The sequence below is a fragment of the Ambystoma mexicanum genome, chromosome 2q (genome assembly GCF_040938575.1).
Source record: "Ambystoma mexicanum isolate Mex_15411 chromosome 2q, UKY_AmexF1_1, whole genome shotgun sequence".
NCBI classification, from domain to species: domain Eukaryota; kingdom Metazoa; phylum Chordata; class Amphibia; order Caudata; family Ambystomatidae; genus Ambystoma; species Ambystoma mexicanum.
Genome location: NC_090924.1, coordinates 530131688 through 530155488, shown reverse-complemented (window position 1 = coordinate 530155488; position 23801 = coordinate 530131688). Strand labels below are relative to the sequence as shown.

Genomic DNA, 23801 nt, shown 5'->3' with positions numbered 1-23801 from the left:
GGCGGAGAGGAGAAGGGAGAAGGGGAGAGGGGAAGGGATGGGGGAATGGAGAGGGGGAGATGGGGGGGGGGGGGACAGTGGGGGACACAACTCCTAAACATAAAATTACCAATCTTCGTCCCCGCCCTCCCAGAATGGCTGCACACCTGTGGTAGCCTTCTCACCCTCCGATGTGGCTTGCCAATATATTTCTTTACCTATTGCATCTTCCCTGTAATTCACAGTCCTGCACTTTGCTCATTTCCCCTTTCTTGAACCTTGGTTTAACTTTCCCTGTGCTGCGTCGCATTATCCTTCCTGCTACCTCTGGAATTGACCTTCCTCAGATTACTCCCTTCCTGCGTCGCTTCTCTCGTTCGTGCTTCCCCTCCCCCCATCCCTGCGCTGTGTTCTCCTTCAGCCTCCCCACTTATCACTATAGTTACTTGCAACCACCCTATACACTGAAAGACTCCTCCCGTAGACCTGCGCCAAATTATAGCAACTTAGACTCTTTAATTATCCATTAAAGGCTTCCGTAATGATGACGCGTGTTTCGGCTTATTCAAGCCTTTCTCAAATCAGGGCATGGTAAAAAAACTTAACAGTGAATAATTCATATGTATTTTGCAGATACAATACATGTATATGAGAAAAAAGAAACATATATGATCATCAAAGTCAAATGTAAATATTGTGCCAAAGAAAAATCAAAAATCGACAAAGTTAGTTTGGGGTTGTGGGGAGGATTGTTGGGGATGAAGAGTGAATGGAGAGAAAAACATAAGACATAATCAGTTCGGTATATCCCCGGTTTCTGTGTACTATTCTGATACCTCAGTTTGTGTTGGAGCACTGTCTGGAACCAAATTATACTGTGCTTACCATCCATGATTGGCTGTGAGTGGGAATTCATAAATTCCGGTGCAGGGTTTGATCCCCGTGCAGCTAGAATTGAAAATGTAAAGATGCATGCTTTAGTGGAGCTAAACATATTGGTAACCCGGAAAATCTAATATCTAGCCACATTACTTCTCAATTAGTTCCCACGTAATGCCAAAAGTGCATCTGCCTGCCATATAGTCCTAGTGCTTAAGCGTATTATCAATGTTAGTCTCATTTTATAGCCATTAGATTATAAGTGTTGCACTAAAAGAACAACGGGTTGGTGCTTAGAATCCTAGATCCTTCGTTAAGTTATACACATCTGCCCAAATATTCATGCTTCCCAAGACCGCTCAGATAGTGATGGCAGTCTTCAGGGCTTTTTTAACAAAAGTTAAAAAAAAGCCTCATTCGCGTTTATTCCTTCTTAATTATTGCTAAGCCAAGCATGTTGTAAACGCTGGACTTGTGCACATTGTTATTTAAGAATAACTTCGATAAGGCACACACAGTACCTTCCGTTCAGCATATGTTGCGGGTGAACTTATTACAAGCATGAAATATATTTGTGTTAAAGATTGCTCTTGTATGGTGTTTGCCCGAGCATATTGTAAATACTGCTTGTTAGGCAGAAACCTGTGCAGTTCCCTTAGGGACCACTGCAAAATATTTAAGACTACAGGTGTTTGGCAGTAAACCCACTTGGTAGCAGTCTGTACCACACAGATTCACTTGGTAGCTGTGGCTGAGCAGTCAGACTTCCCTCAAGAAGAGTTAGGCAGTATGCACAATAGGTACAGAGACACAGTAGCACAAACAAACACTGACCAGAGCTTTGGTGTAAAGGTATATAATTTATTTAAAAACACACTTATAATTTACACCAGCACAAACGAGGGTGAGTAAATTAGCACAGTCACTATCATATATATTCTGACAGAGGTGAGCGCTTAACTTAAGATGACACTAATAAGTTGTAAAGAAAGGGAGGAAAAAGGCAGGGTTAAGGAAGCACACAAGTTTCAATACTTTTGCAAAGAACCACACTAAGGCAGGATGACCAGAGTTCTACTGAAGAGCAAGGAAGTCAATTGCAAGGCCCACTCTTGGAGAGAGCAAACAGAAGGGGTCCAGGTTCACACAGTGGGGTTATGCCCAAAGAGTCTTGTAGATAGTTCGCACAAAAAGGATGAAATTCAAGTCAGGAAAAGTTAGCTAGGTTGTCCCAGGCTAGCCCAGGTTAGAAAGTCGAGGCTTTACTGTCACCCTGAACGATCTGTCGCAAGGGAAGCCAGGCGGGACACAGTACCTTTAGTGTGCTGGAAGCTTCAGTGGGGGCAGTTGTTCCTGGCAGCAGGTGCAAGTCGGTGTTTCGTCCAGAGGAAGAAGAGGTCTCGCCGTGGAGGAAAGATGAAGGTTGTTGCACTGCCAGGGAAGAAACCAGCCGCAGAGTTCTCCGGTTAAAAGGCACTACCCTTCTCTTCGTGGTAGTGGTAAGCCGTGGTATTCCGGTTGCCGGGGTGCTTGGCACGGACGAGGCGGCCATGAGATGCTCCAGGAAGGTGAAAAGAAGGCAAAACTGGTTATCCCCACCAGTCAAAGGAAGAAGACTCTCCGGACTGGAGATCTCCTCAGTCGTCGGGAAAAGTGGTGAGACTGTTCAGCAGGGCTCCACCGGTGGTGTCGTCGTTGCAGGTCCGCTCAGCTTAACCCTCCTCGGATTCTTAGGTCCTGTGGTGACTTCTGAAGTTCCAGTCCCCAAAGCCCTGCTTTTATGCAGCACACCCCCATTCACTCAGCCTAGCTGTCAATCAAACATGCTAAGTGGTGAGCCGGCCGGCTCACCACTTGGGCCAATCCCACAAGAGTGCGACTTGAGTTACCAAGGTAACTCAGTCCAGGGTGCCTAAACCCCCTCTCATACCCCCTATGGTACCCAGACAGAGTGGCACCATTTTTGGAGGCTTCTGTGGAGAAGCCTGCCAAAAAGTGGAACCAAGGGCTTGACTTGGGTTGGAGTCACAGAAGAGAACACAAACGCCATTTAAGAATCGAGTTCTGGCAAAAAATACCAACCAGTGAATTAATATTAATTAAATAAACCGGCGGTATGTTCGAGGCTATAAGAATTAAATAATTAAAGTTGGTAGCCTCGAACAATGGGAAAATCCCATAGAGATATATTCGCGGTTGAATATAAAAAGTAGTATCCACTGCCACCAGCCAAAACTCTATCAGGAGGGGACGGAGACGTGCCCCCTCGAACAACAGACCCCGGGGCAATCGAATTGCCATGACCAGTACATCCACAATATGATGGTTTGTACTGGTTTCTGTTCATAATTTGGGTCTAGCAAAGCCAATGGTGACTTTACATGCCCTGGGAGACAGTAGTCAGTCCCAGGGTATGGAGTCTATGATGGGGGGGTCGCTACAACACCCCTGGGTTACGGCACCGAGGGTGCAGTGTAACCCACATCAAAAAACACATGAGACCCTATGGAGTAAATGACCCCATAGCCCATAAAACACATGGAAAGTTAAAGGAACACCTCAAATCATGTCTAAGAGTGGGAGCAAAAGAATCTCACTCTTAGCAGGAGAGAAAAAAATAAACCCCAAAAAATCCAGCAAAGCTGCTGGGGGACTCACTAGGTTTGGGAAATTAGCCTTACAGAGAATTCTCCCTAACACTGCTCTTGCATGAATCATTAATTGTGCTACTGTTGAACGTATTTTCAGAATACTATGGTATTCCATGAATGGTTTCTTACCGTATTACCAGGGATAGATCCCTCGGCCACATACTCGAATCAGCGAAATGCTGGTGCCATGTTCCCTAATTGTAAATGTTGCTGTGTCAACCTGACTCGTTGGTCCACGTTGTCATGGCAACATCACGCTTGCTGGCGGCATTCTTACTGTATATGAATGGCGGCCGCCACGTTAGAAAGTCAAGCGTTCGCTCTTTGCAGTGACTAATGTTAGAAATACTTCTACGTTGGTGTATGCTGTGTGTTGTCTAATGCAGTCCTTGTCCCCTTTTAACAAATTGAAAGTACTGATAATTATCCCAACGATAATTTTACCTGTTATAGATCTCGATCAAACTTAAGATTTGAGGCTATTAAAGATAGGTGGCTGGTTACTGGTATTACTAACCCAAATAAAGTGGCTGAGGTTCCAAATTGTGTATCAATAATCCACAAAATGTGACTGGGGTTCCGTATTGTGCATATTCTTATAGTTGGCTTTCTTAGCATGTCTCTGCTAGATTATTGCACAGTGGAATACGCTATACTACTCGTCTAAGTGCAGCAGATGTAATGAAATATACCCTATTGGTGCACCATGTTTGTTGGAATGCTTGATGTATTGTATTACATATATACAAGCTTCTATTGTTCCTGTCATATCAAACATTGTTAACTATAGAATGGAGTGGATGGCGAATACTTGGACAATGCCTGATCAGGCGGGAAGTAAGCTCATGATTTAGTACTAATTAAGTGTCCTAGAATGGTGTTCCTTAGAGGAAGGAAACCATTTCATTGTCTGAGTTCAATCCCATTACTGTTCTGTTGAGATAACAGATCAGTCTAGCTTCTGCTTGTCTGAGGAGTTTAACTCTGTCTCCCCCTCTTTTGCCTAGGTTCACTTGTTGTAAACCTATAAACCTGATACTGGACTTGTCACCCATCTGATGCATTTTTTGCCAGTGGTTTGACAATGGGAGTTGCAGGTCTTGGCTGCCAATTTTGGCCAGGTGTTCTTGAATCCTTGTTCGTAGCTCCCTCTTTGGCTGCTGATGTATAGTTTGTTTTAAATGCAGATGATGCCATATGACAAATGTAGTCCTGCAGTGAATACCTTGTTTAATCTTAATAGTCCTGCCAGTCATGTCGTGAAATACTTGTTTTGTCATGCGCGTACCTGCACATGGTGCAGGTGCCGCATTTTCTGAAACCAGCTGGCTTGATGGGGAGCCATGTTATTGTCCATATTGGTCTTCATGTCTGGTAGTAATGATGGGCTCACTTTAGCTCTTAATGTTTCTGCACGTTTGAAGGTGATTGTTGGTTTCTCTGAGACGTACTGTGGACATCTAATTGCAATATATGCCAATATTTATTAAGTACTCTCCTGAGAATTTAGCGATTACTGCTGCATTTCGTGATAAATCTGATTTGTTGTTGTCTCGATGTTTGTCTTGTTGCTGGTGCATAAGTGTTTGTTTTCTGTCCATCTTGTTGACCTTTATGAATGCAGTTATAGCACTTTTTAGAGGGATATCCCCTTTGATGAAAACTTTGTTCTACAAGCTGGCATTCCCTTTCAAACCTTTCCTGTTTCATGCAGTTTCTTCTTGCTCTGACATACCCTCCATATGGTATGTTTTCAATGCTAGGCCTGAAGTGACAACTGCTTAAGTGCAGTGTAGAGTTGACTTCTGTGTCCTTCCTATATGTCCAGGTTTCCAATTGGGTTCCATCAACGTGAATGGTCAAATCTAGGAAGTTAATCTGATTATTTGTGCCTGTAAATTCGATTCCAAAGTCATTAGCATTGATTCTCTCCGTAAATGTTTGTAGTTGTTCCGATGTTCCTTCCCATATGACAGACATCTATGTACCGCGTCCATAATTTGATCCTGGTCGCATAGTCTTGGTCTTTATAGACTACCCGGTCTTAAAAAAAAAAAAAAGCCCCTTAAATAGGTTGGCCCGGACTGGGGCGTATCTTGTGCCCATGGCCACACCTTTCACCTGTTGGTAATATGCGTTATTAAAAGTAAAGATACTGTAGTCCAATGTCAATTGCAACATTTCTTTGATCATAGTAATTTGTTGGAAAAGAGAAGCCGATTCTTCCTGAAGGTGTACTCAATTGTAGAGAGAGAGCCTATTTATGGGCTATTGACGTGTATAGGGCTCTTGCGTCAAGAGTGGCCAAGATGTAATTGTCTTGCAATGTCCATTTTTGTCGTTTATTAATGATGCTGGTTGAGTCTTTCAAATGCGAAGGAAGAAAGCTCGCTCTTGGTTTAAGTATGCTGTCTATACACTGGTGTGACTTGCACAGCCCTTACTGTGTTTTGCATTTCACCTACCTGCAACCACTGATTGACTTTGAAATCTTGCTGTGTTTTATTTTGCATCTGACCTTCTCACAGCCTGTACTGTGTTTTCACTGTTTTCCTTGTGGTGTTATTTGATGTTGCCACTGTCAGCATGTGGTGAGTGTTAGCCAAAATGTGCACCCACTTTTCACTTGAGCCCTTGCGCTGTGTTCATTTGTGGCTGATGCCTGCAGCCCTACACTGTCTGGATCCACTTTTGAACTGAATCACTGCTTTACCGGACCGTGCTTCCATTCCACTTCTATACACCTGATGTAGCCCCTTGCTCCATGAGGTGCAGCTTTTCCAGTCTACATTCATTCATCCCTGCCTTGTCATAACTGCTTGTCTGCTTGCCTGATGTAGCCCCTCAATCGCAAGGGGCAGCTTTTCCAGTCTGCAGTCATTCATACCTGATTGTCATAATTGCATGCCTGTTTTTTTCCTCAATGCAGCTTACCTACTTGCTCTTTTTCACCCCCCTTTTCATGCCTCAGCACTTGCACGATCTAAATCGCCTCACGGCCTAGAAGGAACACTCTTTATTGTTTTTCAACCCTTCCTGGATTTCCTTCCTCCCCCATCTCACCAATTCTAATTTTTATAGCACTTGCATGTTCGGAATTCACCTTTTTAGGAACGTTTGTTTTTTTCCTTTTCCTTTCCCCAGCCTTGTCTTGATGCGCCTTGAAATACAATTTCTGCTGTATAGTTCACATTACAAATCACCAATAAATATGGCATGAAGAGCTCTAATCCTGACTTAGTTGTGGATAGCCTTATAATTAATACAATCCATGAACGGTTTTCTAGAACAGTGAAATCTAGTACAAACATTTAGAAAAATATAATCTTTGTACAAAATGTTGGTTTTTCTAGGATCAAGTGGAAGAAGGCATTCCTCTGAAGATTTGCTTGTCACAGTTTTGCAACTGGATTCAAAGAATTCAAACTGAAAAAAAGATCGTTTTCCTTTCAGCTGCCTTGATTAATCCGTCTCTTGATGACAAGTTGTGCACGTTTGTTACCTGGTCAGGTAAAAATCACTTATTACTTTTGTTAATTTGTTATGTTCTCTGTGGTTTCATTTGATTAATTTCAAAATGTTGCCACCCATTGTGACGTTGAGGTCATTGGTGGACTGCTGGTACAGATCAGAAAATGTTTAAAAATGTTCTCTTATGAAGATAGTTGTCTAACTGCTGTGGGTCGGGGGCAGAGAAGCGAGGACCTCCGTTACAGGCAGGGCTAATTAGAGGCATGACAGGTCTAAGGTAAATTGACACTTGCATCAGAGACCAGGAGTGCAGTTCCTGGATTGCGATAGAATTGTTCTTCACCACCAACTAGGTTAGGGCTAGACTGGCGTGCTTTAATTTCGTCATTGAGTAAAGACTAACATAGGTCGGTCAAAACGAAATCTATACTATTGCAATCATTTTATGTACCCCTTCACTAGGAGAAACACAATTTGCAACTCATTACATCAGGCAAAGGTAGATGTTAGATTGTCCGGTGTATTCTAAACACATCCTTTTTATCTGAACTCTTACCACAAGATCCTCGTTTTAGTTATGGATCAGTGGTAAATCAGCTTTAATGTTTTGCGTATGTAGAAAAAGAAAATCAATCCAACTGTAAAAGATTCAAATGGCAAAACAGACTGGGGAGAGATGCAGAGTAGCCATGAACAAGAGGTCAATACGACTAGATGAACGTTCAACTGTGTTTAATTTGCTTTAATCAGTCTGACATCCCACCCACTGAACCCCACCTCTGCACAAGAAATCCCACCTCTTGTTAATGTCATTGCGACTTTGTAGTCCTGTTCACTACTCTGGATAGAAACATCAGTTTGTTTATTTTGGCTTCCCGAATACCCTTGAACCATCTGGTAATCGGGGATAGGTTTGTGGAAAAAACCTCATAACAAATATTTTTGAAAAAAGTCTTAACATTGTGCAGATAAAGTACAAAGTATATAAATGAATGAGTATATGTAAATATGAGAAATGTTGGGTAACGTTGAGGTGCGTAGTCCGCTCACCCAGAGGGTTGTCCCAGTGAGTATAGCCCAAGACTGAATTTCATGCATGATGCCCCTTCTACTTCTAAATTTTAACTTTTTGATGCTAGATGGGTTGTTTGGATGTCATCCTTTGTAATATCCTGTCCTGATGTATTTGAATTTTGGAGACCAATTTAATTTCTGTATGAAATTCTTTACAAAGGAAGACATGAAAACAAGCCATCTTGTGATGGACATGCATGGGGCTGGCAGATCAAAAATGTTAACGAAATTTCGCTGAGCATCAACAGGTGAAAGTGTATGTCTCACGAGTGTGTGACCATTGTTTTTGTGAAGCACAGATGCAAATGTTTGCTAGTGCACTTCTTCGATGCGCTGCATGATAGCTTGTAGAAAAAGTGATTTCCATTTTTCACATCAAGTGGTATTTCATTTTAATTTAGTCATTTGTATAGTGCCTTTCACCATGGGTATGGTCCCAACACGCTGTAGGCCCTCAGAGGGTCCAAAGTATGGGAAAGTTAAAAGGTGCTTGTGTGCATAGTGGCCATCGAAGGTTATGAGGGCTTGGCCGAGTCCGCTGCTAGCCACCCATGTGTAATTGGCATGTGTACAGGTGGCGAGATGTACACTAGGGAAATAAGATGGAAGGGTGTGTAAGGGGGGGTTATGGAGAATTCCCATTTCTGTGCTAATTCCTTTCAACCTTAGAGACCCCAGCTCTTTTGCTGGACTTTAGGACTTGTTATCTTGGAGTGAGCGGGACCTCTTTCTCAGTCATGTTTTTTTGGTCCGATTTGGATTCTGTATTCTCTTTTGAAGTCTGCTTTTGTATTGTGAAGCACAGCACCTTCAGTGCAGTGCCACAGAGAAGTCTCTTAGATTTCTCATAAGGTTTAATTACCTTCTATTGGATAAACTACTGTTTCCAAGAGTAGTAAAGTGAAATTGACTTTACTTACCTTTTTCTCTCTGTAGACCCAACACACGCATCCTACACAGAGTGCTGGGGGGTTACTTCGTAGCCTCTTTTTCTACTTACTCATGTAACATTTTTATGATGGGGAGCAGATGCAAGTAGATCTAGGTCACCTGACCTAAGCCCCGCCCACCTGGTGCCTTCCTGCCTACCACTCTTTTTCACCACTTAACAAGCCCTGCCCACCTGGTGCCTTCCTGCTTGCCGCTCTTTTTTTCCCTACTTAAGGAGCCCTCCAGCCTTTTTTCCTTTGCAGATGGGGAGCAGGTGCAAGTGGATCTAGGTCACCTTGTCCTGCACCCACCTTCTTAGCCCTGCCTCTTCCTTCCTGCTCTTAATTATTAGATCAAGGGCGTCTCTCGCCAAGCAAAGGGCAGATGAAGAAAAGGGCAAATCCTGTTTGGACCTGGAGGACCCAGGGCCCGACCCCCTGCTCAGACAGCAGAAAAGCATGCACCAACATGTGTTACTCCCGCTGTCCCCACAGGCCATCCCCACCCCCTCACATCCCCCTGTGATGTTCCCTTGTGCCCCCACCATTCGCACACACAGGTGTTGCCTGTTTTGCTTGATTCTTCCACCCTGCTCCCCTCCCACCCCCCTCAAGCCTACTTCTGCAGGAGTCTATCCTGATAAATTCTGGTTTCACCATCAGTCTTGTGCCCAATGCTGCATTTGACTTTTATGGACTTCATTGATTCATGGTGCATCACCCATTCTCAACTCTCATGCTGGACTTCCTTTGGCTCTTGTACCCATGGTGGCCCTGAATCATGCTGTTCCCATCTGCATCTTGTATCCTGGCTTGCAACATTGTGTTACTACTGACTTCTGCAATTGTATTCACTCTTCCCTCTTGCGTCTCCCCTCTTTTGACTGCTAACTCTGTTCTCTCCTCCTTTCCCTTCTCCCTTTTCCTATCTCCTCCCCTTACTTTCTTCTATGCACTTACTCTATCAGAATTGTCCCCGGACCTAGGATGATGACAACCTCGTCTGTCTCCCCGTCCCTCCCCTTATTTTTTTCTTCTGAATTCCCCCCCCCCCCGCCCAGCACTAGCTGAAATGTCGTCAGGCCTAGTATGATAGTCGTTTGTTTTGTTCCTCCCCTACCTTTCTGCACCCCTCTCCCTCACATCTTGTTTTTCTCCGGCTCTACCAGAAATGTCGCCAGGCCTAGTACGGTAGTCGCCAGTCTGTTTCCATTGCCTTCCACTCTCCCCCTCCCTTCCTTATCTATGTCTTAGCTCTTGCACTATTTGAAATGCTGTCAGGCCGAGTACGATAGTTAATTTCACATCTTTACTGTTCATTGCCTGTAAGAATCGCATTGTATCTTCCCTTGTTCCCTCCCTTGCTTTGAAGCGCTTTGAAACAGTTTATTTATATAGCGCCTATGCACAATCATATCATATATCATATGGGTTCCAATTTTGTCAAAATGGCCCCGGTCGTCTTTTTTCTCCATTTCTTGCTTGTGAGGTCTTTTTTGGAATTTACTTTGAGTGCCAAACCAGGTTTTAACCCCTTTGTTCATATTGCCTTTAACAGGCTTGAGTGCTGAAACCCGCCTCTGGCTCCAGTGTGTCTGGCAGGGCAGGAAGCAAGGAAGGTGCCTGAAACTACTTGTCCTTAGTCTCCTTTGTTACCTGAAGGCACCCAATGGTGATTGGCTGGCTGTCCTTCTGTCCTTGCAGGACAGCCCCCCTGCTGTGTGAGTGACAGCTAGACTGTGTATGAATGGGAGAAACCTACATAAAAGGAAAGTTCTCTTGAACAGAAGGCAGAGTAGACCACTGGAAGAAACATCCGACAAAAGAAACGAAGAAAAGCTTGCTGTAACCTCCTGGACCGTTGAACTGCCTGGTGAAGCCCTGCTGCTGTGCTGAAGCTCCAATTTCGTATCGACTAGAGAAGCTCGTAACGGATGACTTCTTCCCTTGGGTTGGTGGGACCAACTAACCCCACGATGAACTTTGCTGGAAAACCTCTCCCTGCTGCCTGTACTACTTCGCTGCTGCTGGAACCGAGTGCCAGGGGTCAGGAAAACCAGAATCAAGTGCATCGTCTTCTAGCCGCACCAGAGCTCCAGGAAGATCCAGAAGACCCTCCTGAAGCAGGACTGCCTGAGTCACTTCACCAGAGTGCTGGACTCAGGAAGCGAGGGAAGCCCATCAAGTGTCCGAGAACCACAGTGGTGCTATTGACCGGTAGCTGAAACCGTGAAGTGCCACTGAATTGGAAAGAGCCCGTGGCTGCTGCCGACCTTCAAACCGCAGTGCAGGTGTCCCCAGACATCCTCTGTCTTGTCCCCACGACTGAGGCCCAGGATATGCAGGACTGCAACAGAAACGGAAGCCAGCTGGATCCTCTTTTTACAACCTAAGGTACTGTCTTGACAAAGGGGTACTTATCTCTTGTCTGTAGCTTGCTTGCTCTCACTTGAGACTTGCAGTAGCTGCTTTTTGCAGAGTTGATTCCAGCTGTGCCCTTCACAAGTCTTACAGCTTGTGGCCCAACAGTGATTTTCTTTTTTTACTACAAACGCTCTAAAAACATTGTGCAAGACTTTTGTGCTATCTAAAGAAGTGCCTCCGCTCCATAGACTGTGGCTTTCCTGGCTCCCTGCAGACTCTTCCAACCCATTGACTTTGGTTCCAACTGTCCTTCATAGGTGGTACACAAGTTTAACTTGTATTGCTGGGAAATATCTAAGCTAGACTTCATTGGGAGATTGAAAAATATTCACATATTATGAGAATCTGTTAACCTTTTCCTTCCCTAACCTTTTCCTTTTCCACAACCTCAGAATTGCATGGAGTGTAAAAGGTGATATATTAATGCCAAACATTGACCTAGCAATTGAAGTTACCTCGGGTTGTAGAAAGTGTGTGTGAGGCATCCCAAAAGGGTATCTACTTGCTTATCTTAAATCTGAGGAAGTGTTGTAAAGTGTATTTCGAGTGGATTGTGTCCTCCAACGTATTCCTCATCTTAGATGTATTCCATCCAGCTTTGTTGCTCTTTGGACATTTTTTCGGCAGAGGGCACCGTGCGTCGATGTCGTCGAGTCGATGGTCCCTCGAAGGCCTCCGTCGAGGGTGACGTCATCGGGTGTATAAGTAGCACGCGCGGCGCCTGTTGGCCTCAGTTCCGTTTTTCCACAGTTACGTTACTTCGGACATTCGGCGCGCCTCGAGTTCTGTCAAGAAATATAATATAACGAGAAGTAATTATGTCCTCGTCATCGACCACGACCCCGAGATCAGGTTTTAAGAAATGCAAGTCGTGCGGCTCAAAAAATGTCGATCACGGACCCGCACCGCGAGTGTTTGTGGTGTCTCGGCAGCCATGACATGGAGGCCTGTTCGAAGTGTCATGTGATGACGAGGAAGGCCTTGCGAGAAAGGAGAGGAAAGCTACAAGTAGGTCGGAAGGATCGAAAACCCTCTAGCGTCGAGTCGAGCCCCCATGGGGAAAAATCTCCTCAACGCGAAAGGCATCGATCTAGATTCCGAAGCGATTCTCATAGCTCGTCGTGTTCATGGAAAAAGTCGAAGAAACGACGCCATAGCTCTCTCTCCACCTCGTTGTCAGACGAGTCTCCGAAAATGAAATGCCCCACAAAACATTCGTCTACCGAAGAGTGTGAAGCATTCAGGGTCAAAATGATGGAGGTGTTTGAGAAGGCAAAGCCTCGGTCCGCGCCGTCTTCGGAAGCCGGCCGGGAGTGTCATCGCTCCGACACTCGCACACCCTCGAGCCCGGGTGATCGTAAAAGGAAGGATAGGGAACCTTCCAGGATGCCGAGCGATAAACGCTTGAGTCGAGTCGACCGCTCGAGGTCACCGACGCCGTCCGAGACCTATCACACCTCGAAGGGAAAACTGTCGAAGGCCGCCTCGACGCCCTCGAAGCAGACCCTGTCTACGACCACTATGTCATCGTCAACGGCGAAACCCTCGGCGCCAAAGGCTCCAACCAAGCCAGGGCAGCCAGAAAAAGAGGAGGAAAAAGTTAAAAAAAAATGTCATTCCTTCAGAACCTGGTACTACACCTCTTCCTCCTCCTCTCCCAGAGTAGGTTTTCAAGCCTCTCTCTAGGAAGGAGTTTTTCAAATCCTTGACCTCAATTTTTGAGGAACGGGCGAGATCAGAGGAGGAAAATGTACCTTTTGGATTGGAGTATGACAACCCAAATGTCCCAGAATGCTTGATCTCAGAGGAAAGCAGAATGAGGGATTTGAGTCATTACACAATGCAAGTGGCATTGACACCTCTCCTGAGAATGACTTGGGTAGACCAGATCCAGGAGAGCATGCCAGTCCATATTACCGTCAGTTAATGACCAAGGTGGTAGATTACTTGGGATGGGCTAGACCACCAGCCCAATTCGTCCAGGACGATTTAACAGACATATTGGACCATGGTCCCACTGAAGACCCAGTACTACCTTTTCATGTAGCCTTACAAAACAGGGTGGCCAAGAATTGGGAAACTCCGGATTCTATTCCTCCAGTAAATAAATCCCTCGCATCAAAATACCGCCCAGCCAGTAGCGACCCCGGCTATCTGTCAAAACATCCAACTCCCGACAGTTTGGTCATACAGGCAGCCACAGCTTCCAACAAACTTGCGTACCCGTCTATCCCTCCAGACAGGGACGATAAGCATGTGGATGGTTGGGCACGGAAGGTATTTTCAGCCGGGAGCATGGCATTAAAATCTGCCAACTCCACATGTGCCTTGGCAAAATTTTCATACACTCTATGGGAGTGCATCGCAATGGCGGCGGAGCACATACCAGAAGGGGAAGAAAGAGAAGGTTTCCTACCCATCGTTGGAGATTGAAAGGAGGCCATGCAGGAATCCCTTCAATCTGGATTGGACACTGCGGATAGTGTAAGCAGGTCCATGGGCACTAGCACGGTAATGTGCAGGTTTGCGTGGTTACGTAAGTCGGGTTTTGCACCGGACATACAGAACCGCCTCCTGAACATGCCTTTTGACAGGTCTCACCTTTTTGGCAACAAGGCTGACGAGAGCCTTGAGAGGTTGCAGACCTCAAAAGCAGCGGCAAAATCCTTAGGAGCTACTATTAGGCAAACTCAGCCTTTTCGTGCGCAAGGGCAACGATCCTATCGTTATTACACCTCATACGGGAAGACGAGAGGAATGGCCAGTCAAAGGGGCCAAAGAAAGGCCACTCGTGGTGGACAAGGGAAACGTGCTAAGCCAGCTCCAGCTGCAGCCTCTTTGCCATCAGCAGCTGCAACATACGCCACAAAACCACTTTGAGGACTTGCACCACAAAACACCTGTAGGACACAGGCTGTCGCAGCATCTGCAAGAATGGCGAGCCATTACTTCAGATGTTTGGCTCTAGAAATAATAGCCCAAGGCTATTGCCTTCCTTTTTTAAAGCAACCTCAAAGCAATCCACCAGGGAGACACCCGTTGAAACTTTCAAACCCGCTCTTACAGCAGGAAGTTCTAACCCTGCTGGAGAAAGGTGCTATAGAACCAGTACCTGCAGCGGAGAGGAACAAGGGTTGGGACTCCCTGTATTTTTTGATCCCCAAAAAGGACGGAGGACTGAGACCCATCTTAGACTTAAGAAGCTTGAACAAGTTCCTCAGGAAGGACAAGTTCAAGATGGTTACCCTTTCTCAGGCCTTTCAGGCCCTTCAACTCCAGGACTGGTTGGTGTCCTTGGACCTCCAGGATGCTTATTTTCATGTGCCGATTCATCTCAAAAACAGAAAACACCTCAGGTTCGTAGTCGGTGACTCACACTATCAGTTTCGAGTCCTGCCATTCGGGTTGACCTCCGCCCCGAGGGTCTTCACCAAGTTAATGGTAGTGGTGGCAGCGCACCTCAGGAGAGGGGGGGATTCATTTCTACCCCTACCTGGACGATTTCACCTGCCACTTCCTCCACAAACTGGGCTTCTCCCTCAATTTCAAGAAGTCACAGATGACACCTTCCCAACAGCTTCAGTACATATTAGACACGTCCTTGGGAAAGAGCTCGCCTCCCAAGTCGAGGGCTCAAGACAAATTTCCAAATTCCAAAATGCCCAAAATCTACAGGCTTACGACTTTTTACGGTTGCTCGGCCTCATGGCATCCTGCATCTTTCTGGTGCCAGAGGCACGCTTGAGGATGAGATCCCTTCAATGGGCCCTGAAGACTCAGTGGTCCTAGTTCTCGGGTCAAATGACAGATCTTCTTCAGATTCTGAACAGGGTCAGACAAGACCTTCTATGGTGGACCTGTACAGAGAACATCCTAAAAGGAGAAACTTTTTGGCAACCATGGCCGGAGATCACAGTAGTGACGGACGCCTCACTCCTGGGGTGGGGAGCTCATGCCAGCGATTTGACAATCAGTGGTCGTTCGTCTCCATCGGAGTCCAAACTACATATCAACCTTTTAGAGCTGAGGGCAATCGGACTAGTGCTGAAGGCCTTCCTGCCATCTTTCAGGGGAAAGAATGTCCTGATAATGACGGACAACACAGTGGCCATGCACTACCTAAACCAAAGAGGAGGCGTGGGGTCACTACCCCTGTGCAGAGAGACAATGCAGCTCTGGTATTGGGTGATTCAGGAGGGAAATCTCTTTAACGGCAATTCATCTAGCCGGGGAAGAGAATATGACGGCAGATGCTCTAAGCAGGAGGAGCGCGGTATCCTACAAATCGGTACTGGCTCAGGAAGTCATTCAAGAGATCTTCGCCCTTTGGGGAACCCCTCAAGTAGACCTGTTTGCAACCGGAATCAACTGAAAATGCAAAAGGTATTGCTCCAGGGAATTTCCCCCGAGAGGCGCCCTGGGGGACGCGTTCGTGGTGGAGTGGAATTTGCCACTATTGTACGCGTTCCCTCCGATTCCCGTCATTCCTCAGGTCATCATGAGGCTGAGAAGTTTTCGGAGCCGCATGATCCTCATTGACCCGGATTGGGCCAGGAGAATGTGGTACCTGGACCTTCTAGACATGTCCATCTGCCCTCCAGTACATCTTTCTCAGAGAGAGAACCTTCTCTCTCAAATGGAAGGTCAGGTTCTCCACCCAGAGGTCAAAACGCTCAACCTTCATGCTTGGTATCGGAAAGGCTGAGATACAGGGATTGGAACCTTCCAGATGACGTTATGGAGGTGTTGCTTTCGGCAAGAAGACCAGCAACAAAGTCTCTATACCGTTGCCGTTGAAAAAGGTTTTGCAACTGGTGCAGAGAAAAGAATGTTGATCCTTTTTCTATGTTCTATTCCGGAAGTATTTCCTTTTCTTCTGACCCTAGCACATAGAGGTCTGAATATTGGAACAATAAAAGGTTACCTTGCGGCGCTTTCCATTTTCAAGCGCTCATCGGAAGAATGCTCCTACTTCAAAATTCCTTTGATAATACAATTCTTAAAAGGGCTCAATAATGTGTTTCCTCCTCACCCATTTCAAGTACCGATCTGGGATCTAAATTTAGTCCTAAAATTCTTGATGTGTACTCCTTTTGAGCCTAGGCACACGTGTCCATTAAGATTACTAACGTGGAAAACAGCCTCTTGGTTGCTCTAACATCAGCAAGAACAGTGACCGAATTGCAGGCACTGTCTTCTGGGCCACCCTATACTGCGTTCCGTAAAAACAGAGTTGTGTTGAGGGTAAAACCATCATTTTTACCAAAAGTAATATCTGATTTTCATTTAAGTCAGAAAATTGTCTCACCCGCATTCTATCCTCCACCCCATCCTTCGAAGGAGGAGGAACGATTACACAGGTTGGATCCGAAAAGAGCTTTAAAGGCATGGTCTAGTAAAAAATGTTATTTAAAAAATAGACAGGCAACATAAAAAAAATACTAGCATTCTCTTTTTTAAAACTTCCTATGTAAAATTTTGAGCTGTTCAAGCTCAAAATTCGCAAAAGCAAGCACATGGGCGCATCCATTTTGTGAAATGGATGCCCGCCTGTGCTGGCTTTTGCTTTTGCGGCACTAATGAAGGAAAAGCCAGCCAGCTGTAGTAAACAAAAGCTACCGCTCGGTGGCTTTCCCTTCATTAGTGCTGTACGCGGAGGACGGGGACCGGAGACCAGAGCAGGAAAGCTGCAGCTGAATCTCGGTAAGTGCTATTTATTTAAAAAAATAAATAAGCACTAGCTGGGGTTTTTTTTTCTAAGTTTTCCGGGCTGGAGGATAAGATCCATTTGCGAAGCAGCAACTTGGTCTTCGCTACACACCTTCTCAAAATTCTATAACCTGGATGCTTCCCAGTATCTAGGGAGCTAACTTTTGGAAAAGCAGTACTATACTCATCCATCTAAGAGTATCGAAAAATCTACCCCCTCCTCCAGAGGAATTGTCCATACTGCTTTGGGAGTCTATCTAAAATGAGTTACTTACCAACTGGTAACGTTCTTTCGATTGGATGTTCCTCCAACGTATTCCTCATCGCCCTACCAGCCTACCCCTCTGTCGATTTTTTCCGGGTTACTGCCATCTCACAAGGCTCATACCTGTCTGCCGGCACCATCTACACAGTACAAGATCAAAGATAAAAAGGGGGAAAAACAGAACTGAGGCCAACGGGTGCCGCGTGTGCTACTTATACACCCGATGACGTCACCCTCGACGCAGTCCTTCGAGGGACCATCGACTCACGGCGCCCTCTGCTGAAAAAATTTCCGAAGAGCAGCAAAGCTGGATGGAATACATCTAAGATGAGGAATACATTGGAGGAACATCCAATCGAAAGAACGTTACCAGTTGGTAAGTAACTTGTTCTTTTATTGTTGCATATTGCATATTGCCCTTTCTAAAGAAGGCTTATTTAAAACTGACCGTAAAATAATTATTTTACTAGAAAACCTTGAGTTGAAGTGATATTTGTATACTTGTAATTGTGAATCTGTTACTTCTCTACAGCTCACATTTACCGCTCTTGAGAAGTCTGGCTGCTCAGTCACTCTACCAACTTGTATAGTACAAACCTGTACCAATAGGTGGGTTACCTATTACCAAGAGGAAGAGGACCAGGCTGGTGTAGTCTCCCACTGGGTTACTGCATCCAATCTTGCCTAACAAGGGAGATAGTCGGGTGATTAGCAACAGTTTGAACCTTTGTCATTGTTGGGTAATAATTGATGTAGTAACGCTACACAACCCTTATCTGCTTGATATTAGGTAACCCACCTTTTGGTATAGGTCTGTACTACACAAGTTGATAGTGTGACTGAGCAGCCAGGCCTATCTCAAGAGGGGTAAATCTGAGCTGTAGCAATGAAATCCGTAAAAGCAAGTAATCAAGTAACACTGACACCTAAGGTTAAATAAAGCGTTCTTTAAAAAGGGCAAGATGTAACACTGTAAATATACTTTAATACTTTTCAGAATCAAATAAGTTAGTGGATACTGTTTGGATATGCTCCTTACACAATTCCTTCACAAAGACAGTAATGACATTTATATATCATACTAGTTATACTAATCAGATTCTTAGGTTGCAGAGAGGAAAGATGTAAGGAAGGAAAGGGTTAAACAGGTTCTCAGTATATGTGAGGTCCACTAAAACTTCCAATGAAATCTAGACCAGCATTTCCCAGCAAGAACAGTCTTAAACAAGTTACCACCTATGAGGGACAAACAATATCAATGGCAATGGGCTAGAAGAGTCTGCAGGGAGCCAGGACAGCCAATGTCAATTGGGACACAGTCTATGGAGCTGAGGCACTTCTTAGATAAAAAGTTTTGGACAAAGTTAGTTTGTAAATAAATAACTTGCAGGGTCACAAGCCTGTTCAAAGCAGAGTTGAAATCAACTCTTAAGAAAACCCACTGCAAGTCTCAACTGAGATGAGCACAGCTCAAAGACGCTGAGTTAAGTACCCAAAGTCTAACCAGTACCTCTGGTTTGAAGAAGAGCTGGATTCTGTCCTGTTGCAGCGATGCAGACCCTGGGTTCCGGCTCTTTTCGGTTCAGCTGCACTTCACAGTTTCAGCGCTTTGCAAACAGCACTGTCGCGTATCTCGCATAACGGTTGGGCTGCCTTCACTCCTTGGGTCTTGCACGCTGGTGAGGGGACTCGAGCTCTGGTCATCATGCTTTTGGCTGGTCCTTAGACTCCTGGAGCTTCTGGATGGATTTCAGATGCTGCACTCTACTATGGATTCCCCCCCCCCCTGGCACTTGGCTCTTGCAGCAGCGAAGAAGTAAAGCCAGTCTAGGAAGATGGTCCAGTGGAGTTAGTCTTGGGGTTAGTTGGTCCCACTAACCATAGGGAAGAAGTCGTCCCTGCCGGAGTTTCTCTGTTGAAAGGAGTTTCAGCACAGCATCATGGCTTCACCGGGCAATTCAAAGGTCCAGGAGGATGCAGCAAGCTTCGTTCACGGTTTCTTCATCGGGTGTTTCTCCCAGTGGTCGACTCTAACTCTAGTCCCAAAACCCTCGCCTTTTAAGCAGGTTTCTCCCATTCAGGATCCTTCCTCACATCCTGCTTTTCCAGACGCACTGGAGCCAGAGGTGGGCTTCAGGAACAAAACACAAAAAAGGGCTCAAATCTGCCTCGACATACTGTAAAACCCAAGAAAGACCTCATACGAAAATGGTGAAAAAAGACCAGGGCCATTTTGACAAAATGGTCACCCTTGGGTGCTATACTGCAGCTGAGGGTTCAGCCTGCGGTAGAAAAGCACAATTGTAGGAAAAATAAACCATTGCCACCAGCCATTTAAAGTAGCCAGCGTAACATAAATGTTACATGAGAAGGTAGGTTTAGGGGCTACTAGGTAACCCCCCAGCACTCCCCATAAAATGGTGTGTGCTGGACCTACAAAGAGAAAAGGTAAGTAAAGCCAATTTCACTTCACTATTTCCTGGAACGGTAGTTCACATAAGAAAAGGTATTTAAACCTTATGAGAAATCCAAAGGACTTCTCAGTGACACTGCACGGAAGGTGCTGTGTGTCACCATACAAAAAGTAGATGCCTATGGAGTTTGCCAGACTCCAAAAACCGAGGAAACGCATAATCCAAATCAGGTCAAAACACATGAGAGAATGAGAAAAAGGCTCACTCGCTCCACTGTGATAATTAAATAGTCCTAAAGTCCAGCAAAAGAGCGTGGGGTCTCTAAGGTGGGAGGAATTAAGCACTAAAATGAAAATTCTCCCCAAGGTTCGTGAAAGGTAGCTACATTCTTATGGCACAAGTGTTGTGCAAACTTTCAGTCAAGTTGTGTGGGTGAAAGCAGATGTGTACAGGAGTGTGGCTGCGCCTGTGGCTACTTTTGAAAGCGCGGAGTGCGAGAGGAAAAATGCACTTGTTATAATCAAGTGAAAGCCTAGAATTGGTACATTCAGCAACATTTTAAAACATCTGGGTTGATGAATTATGGTGGATATATTCTGCAGGCTTCCTTGCTTTGCATTTATGAACATCTCGCGTATTTAGCTTGGTATTAAATGGTTCAATGTTTTCTTTCTGCAGACTGGGATCTTGAGGTTTGCTTGCTGTATGAATGCAAAAGGAAACAACTACGAAAACCTGATATTCTGAATTCTTGGATTGATTTAAGAGCAACTTACAAGGTAAATAATGTTTATAGTACAATAAAATGTCAATTTTTAATCAAGTAATGGATTCCCCATTTAAAATGTTTGACAGCTCCTCTTGGTAATAGTGATGCTCTGTGTCTTTAAATTAAATGACTGATGTCACAAGAACTCTGGAAATAAAAACTTTCAGTCTTGGGTGGTCTTTGGCACCACTTGTAAGCCCTAACTATTCACATAGGATTGCATGTAGGAGGGAGATGGAATGTGAGCAAGGACACTGCCGTTACCTCCCCATGACATGCTAATCTCAGACTGTTTCTAACCACTACCCAACCCACCCTGCCCTCTTTGTGCTATCTCTATCTCACAGACACCTCGAGGTATGAGGTGTTATGGAGGCTGACAAGAAAAAACCGGGTGAATCTACCCAGTAAAGCCAGATGCTCACAAACTGCTCTTCAAGTGAAAGCTGCAACATATGTTCCAAAAACAGTTCAAAATGATTCTATCAATTAGTCTTGAATATCCTTGCAGGTTATAGAGAAATTAAAGAAATCTCCACTTATTTTTCAAGTAGTTATGCAAATGATTATTTAATCAAATTAGCCGAATCACTTTTTGCAATACCTACTCAAGTCTTTGACGAGTTTTATTAGTCATTCATGGTTTGCTTTCTCTTTCCTTTCCGTTTTTCCACTTTTTTGCATATACGCCACATGAACAAAATTGGTATGCATGCACTGACTTATTGCTGAATTACGACTTTGTATGTAACCCCTGTATTATGTGTACAATTCATTGCTTAGCCCTGAAGATGGAGCTAGGCACCGAAATGCATTGGCTGTGAGCCGTATACCGCTAAGGAAGCTCTGTCCTCACATTTTTGATTCAACTAATTTGATTAAATAATCATTTGCATAACTACTTGAAAAATAATGGAGATTGCTTTAATTTCTCTATAACCTGCAAGGATATTCAAGACTAATTGATAGAATCATTTTGAACTGTTTTTGGAACATATGTTGCAGCTTTCACTTGAAGAGCAGTTTGTGAGCATCTGGCTTTACTGGGTAGACTCACCCGTTTTTTTTCTTGTCTGTATTTCTGGATCCCTGTCTCATAGGATCTGTTCATTCCAGATAGCTTCTACAAAACTTCACTTATAGTTACTATAATTGGAATCAATTTGAACCGAATAAACCATTGTGGTGCCCGCCTCTTCCCCTGCAGCGTGTTATGGAGGCTGCCTCTGTTATTTGAAAGCGATCTTCTGAAAAATGACTTAATTACATATGTAAACCAACTTTTTAAGCCGCCATTTTGATTACTGAGCAATGTCTTCCTACAATTAGTTTAAACTTCAAAACCTTGATTGTACATTTAATAGAGCACACAGCTTGCTACTGTTTCAGGATACACTACTGGTCATGCACGGGCAGCTGTGGAAGCCATGTTGAGATCTTCCAGCTCATACGTTCTGTTTTTTCTTAGGTCTGTGGCGCTTGTTCAGCACATCTCCCTGCATAACTTTCAGTTTTGCATCCTTAGAAAAAGTTTAATGTGTCTATATAATTTCTCCTTTCCTCTTAAGATGAGAATTCAGTGTATAGTTTTAAATATATCCAGAGGTCTGTCAAGGACAGAGGCAGCAACATAAGACCACTACCATCCTGTAGTGTCATTGCATGTATATATTGATTGCCATGTGCAAAACTGCATAAAATTGTAAGAACAGCGCTCAGTTGCCCCAGGTCTCGATGCGCTATACAAATATACAAATACATCTTTTTTAAATGCTAGTGAAATGGTCAATTAATACTTTATCAGCGCCTGTGGTCCTGGTTAAGTTCATGTTATTGCTGGATGCACATAGATGGCAGTTGTTAGTGCTTAACTGAGCCGCGACACACCTAGATTTCATTGTTACTTGTCCTACTTTAACAGAGCTCTAAATAAGTAGCAACGGCTTATTTTTGCCAGAACACCAAACCATCTGATTTTGCAGAGCGGAAATAATATGCGAGTCACAAAGCTGCAAACTAGCCACCCTTCAGCCAGTCCTTGCTTTTCATCTACACCCCCTTACAATTCTTTAATTGTCCTTGTAAGTATGGACCTGCTTTTACCAGGTAAAGCACTGTCGGTAAAAAAAAAGCAGAGGGAGGTTCAAGAGACATTTTCTGCCTGTATGCTGTTGGGGGTGTCATAAATATATTTCTGATGTTTGTTAATCTGCTTAGAATCACATGCTGTGCATAGGTCTGACATCCAGTGGTCACTGCGGAGTATTGCATTTTGTTTTTCGTAGTCGAAAAGGGGATGTCGACAAGGCGTGTCTGTAACACTATCCCTATAGTGACGTGCGTTGTACCCATAATCCCCTCATGCGTCGAGGTCCCTCAGATTGTTTTTTTCCGCCCAGCTTCTGGTCGCCTTACGCGGAGCTCCTAGAGAGACATTGCAAATACTTACTACGGACCTCGGTCCTTAATTATACTTATTATATTGTTAAAGATCCCTCCCCTCGACGTTAGCTGTGAAGCTGTTTCTCCGCCGAGCAAGTTTTCGACGGAGGAGATCCTTTGGCGCTGCCGAACACGTGGCCTGGCCTCGCCGGCCAACATACAGTAGGGAGAGTGGGGGTTCGAACTTTTATCTTCTCTTTGAGAATGTCTTTCTTTCTCCCCTATCTTTCCCTTGGGGCCGTTATCACCAGTTATTATTGCCACAGCTATGGAAAGGACACCTTTAAGTTTTGCCCACGCTGTAGGGGCAAATACACTTGGAAGGACAAACAAAAGCTCTGTAATCGTTGCTTGCCCCTCGATCATAAGGAGAACAGCTGCGCGGCCTGTAAGCTCTTGAAACCAAGAACTCTTAAAGAACGCAAAGTTAAGAGGTGGGCGGACTACGCTATGTCGAAGTCAGTTTCCTCACCCGCCGCCGCTGTTACAGAAAGTGACAAGGAGGGTGATAACTCGACGTCCGTTACGGAAGTCATTAACCCCCAGAAGGAGCGCTCGCGCTCCTCGACGACCAGCCCCGACGGGCTCGGCTCACGACCTGCTCATGGGGATGAACACCCCGGCGACAAGGACGCACACAGACCCCATAGGCCTAAGCACACAACCCACGGCTCTTCTTCGTCAAAGACGAAGGATCCATCAGCGCCGAAGGGGACGCAGGGCACTCCGGCGTCTACCTCAGACCGTAAGGGTCTCAAGCCCCACCCGCAAACGCAGCCGCGACCAGCGATTGGG

At 45.0% G+C, this 23801-nt stretch overlaps 1 protein-coding gene across 5 annotated transcripts in view; it reads left to right on the top strand.

Moving 5' to 3' along the window:
• Positions 1–23801, top strand: part of ERI2 (ERI1 exoribonuclease family member 2) — a 282343-nt gene that overhangs the window by 240845 nt on the left and 17697 nt on the right. For all 5 annotated transcript variants that reach the window (XM_069647653.1, XM_069647655.1, XM_069647657.1 and 2 more), the window contains 2 exons: positions 6863–7019; positions 20474–20574. In XM_069647653.1, the coding sequence (XP_069503754.1) occupies positions 6863–7019; positions 20474–20574 (258 nt within the window). The remainder of the gene's footprint in view (positions 1–6862; positions 7020–20473; positions 20575–23801) is intronic.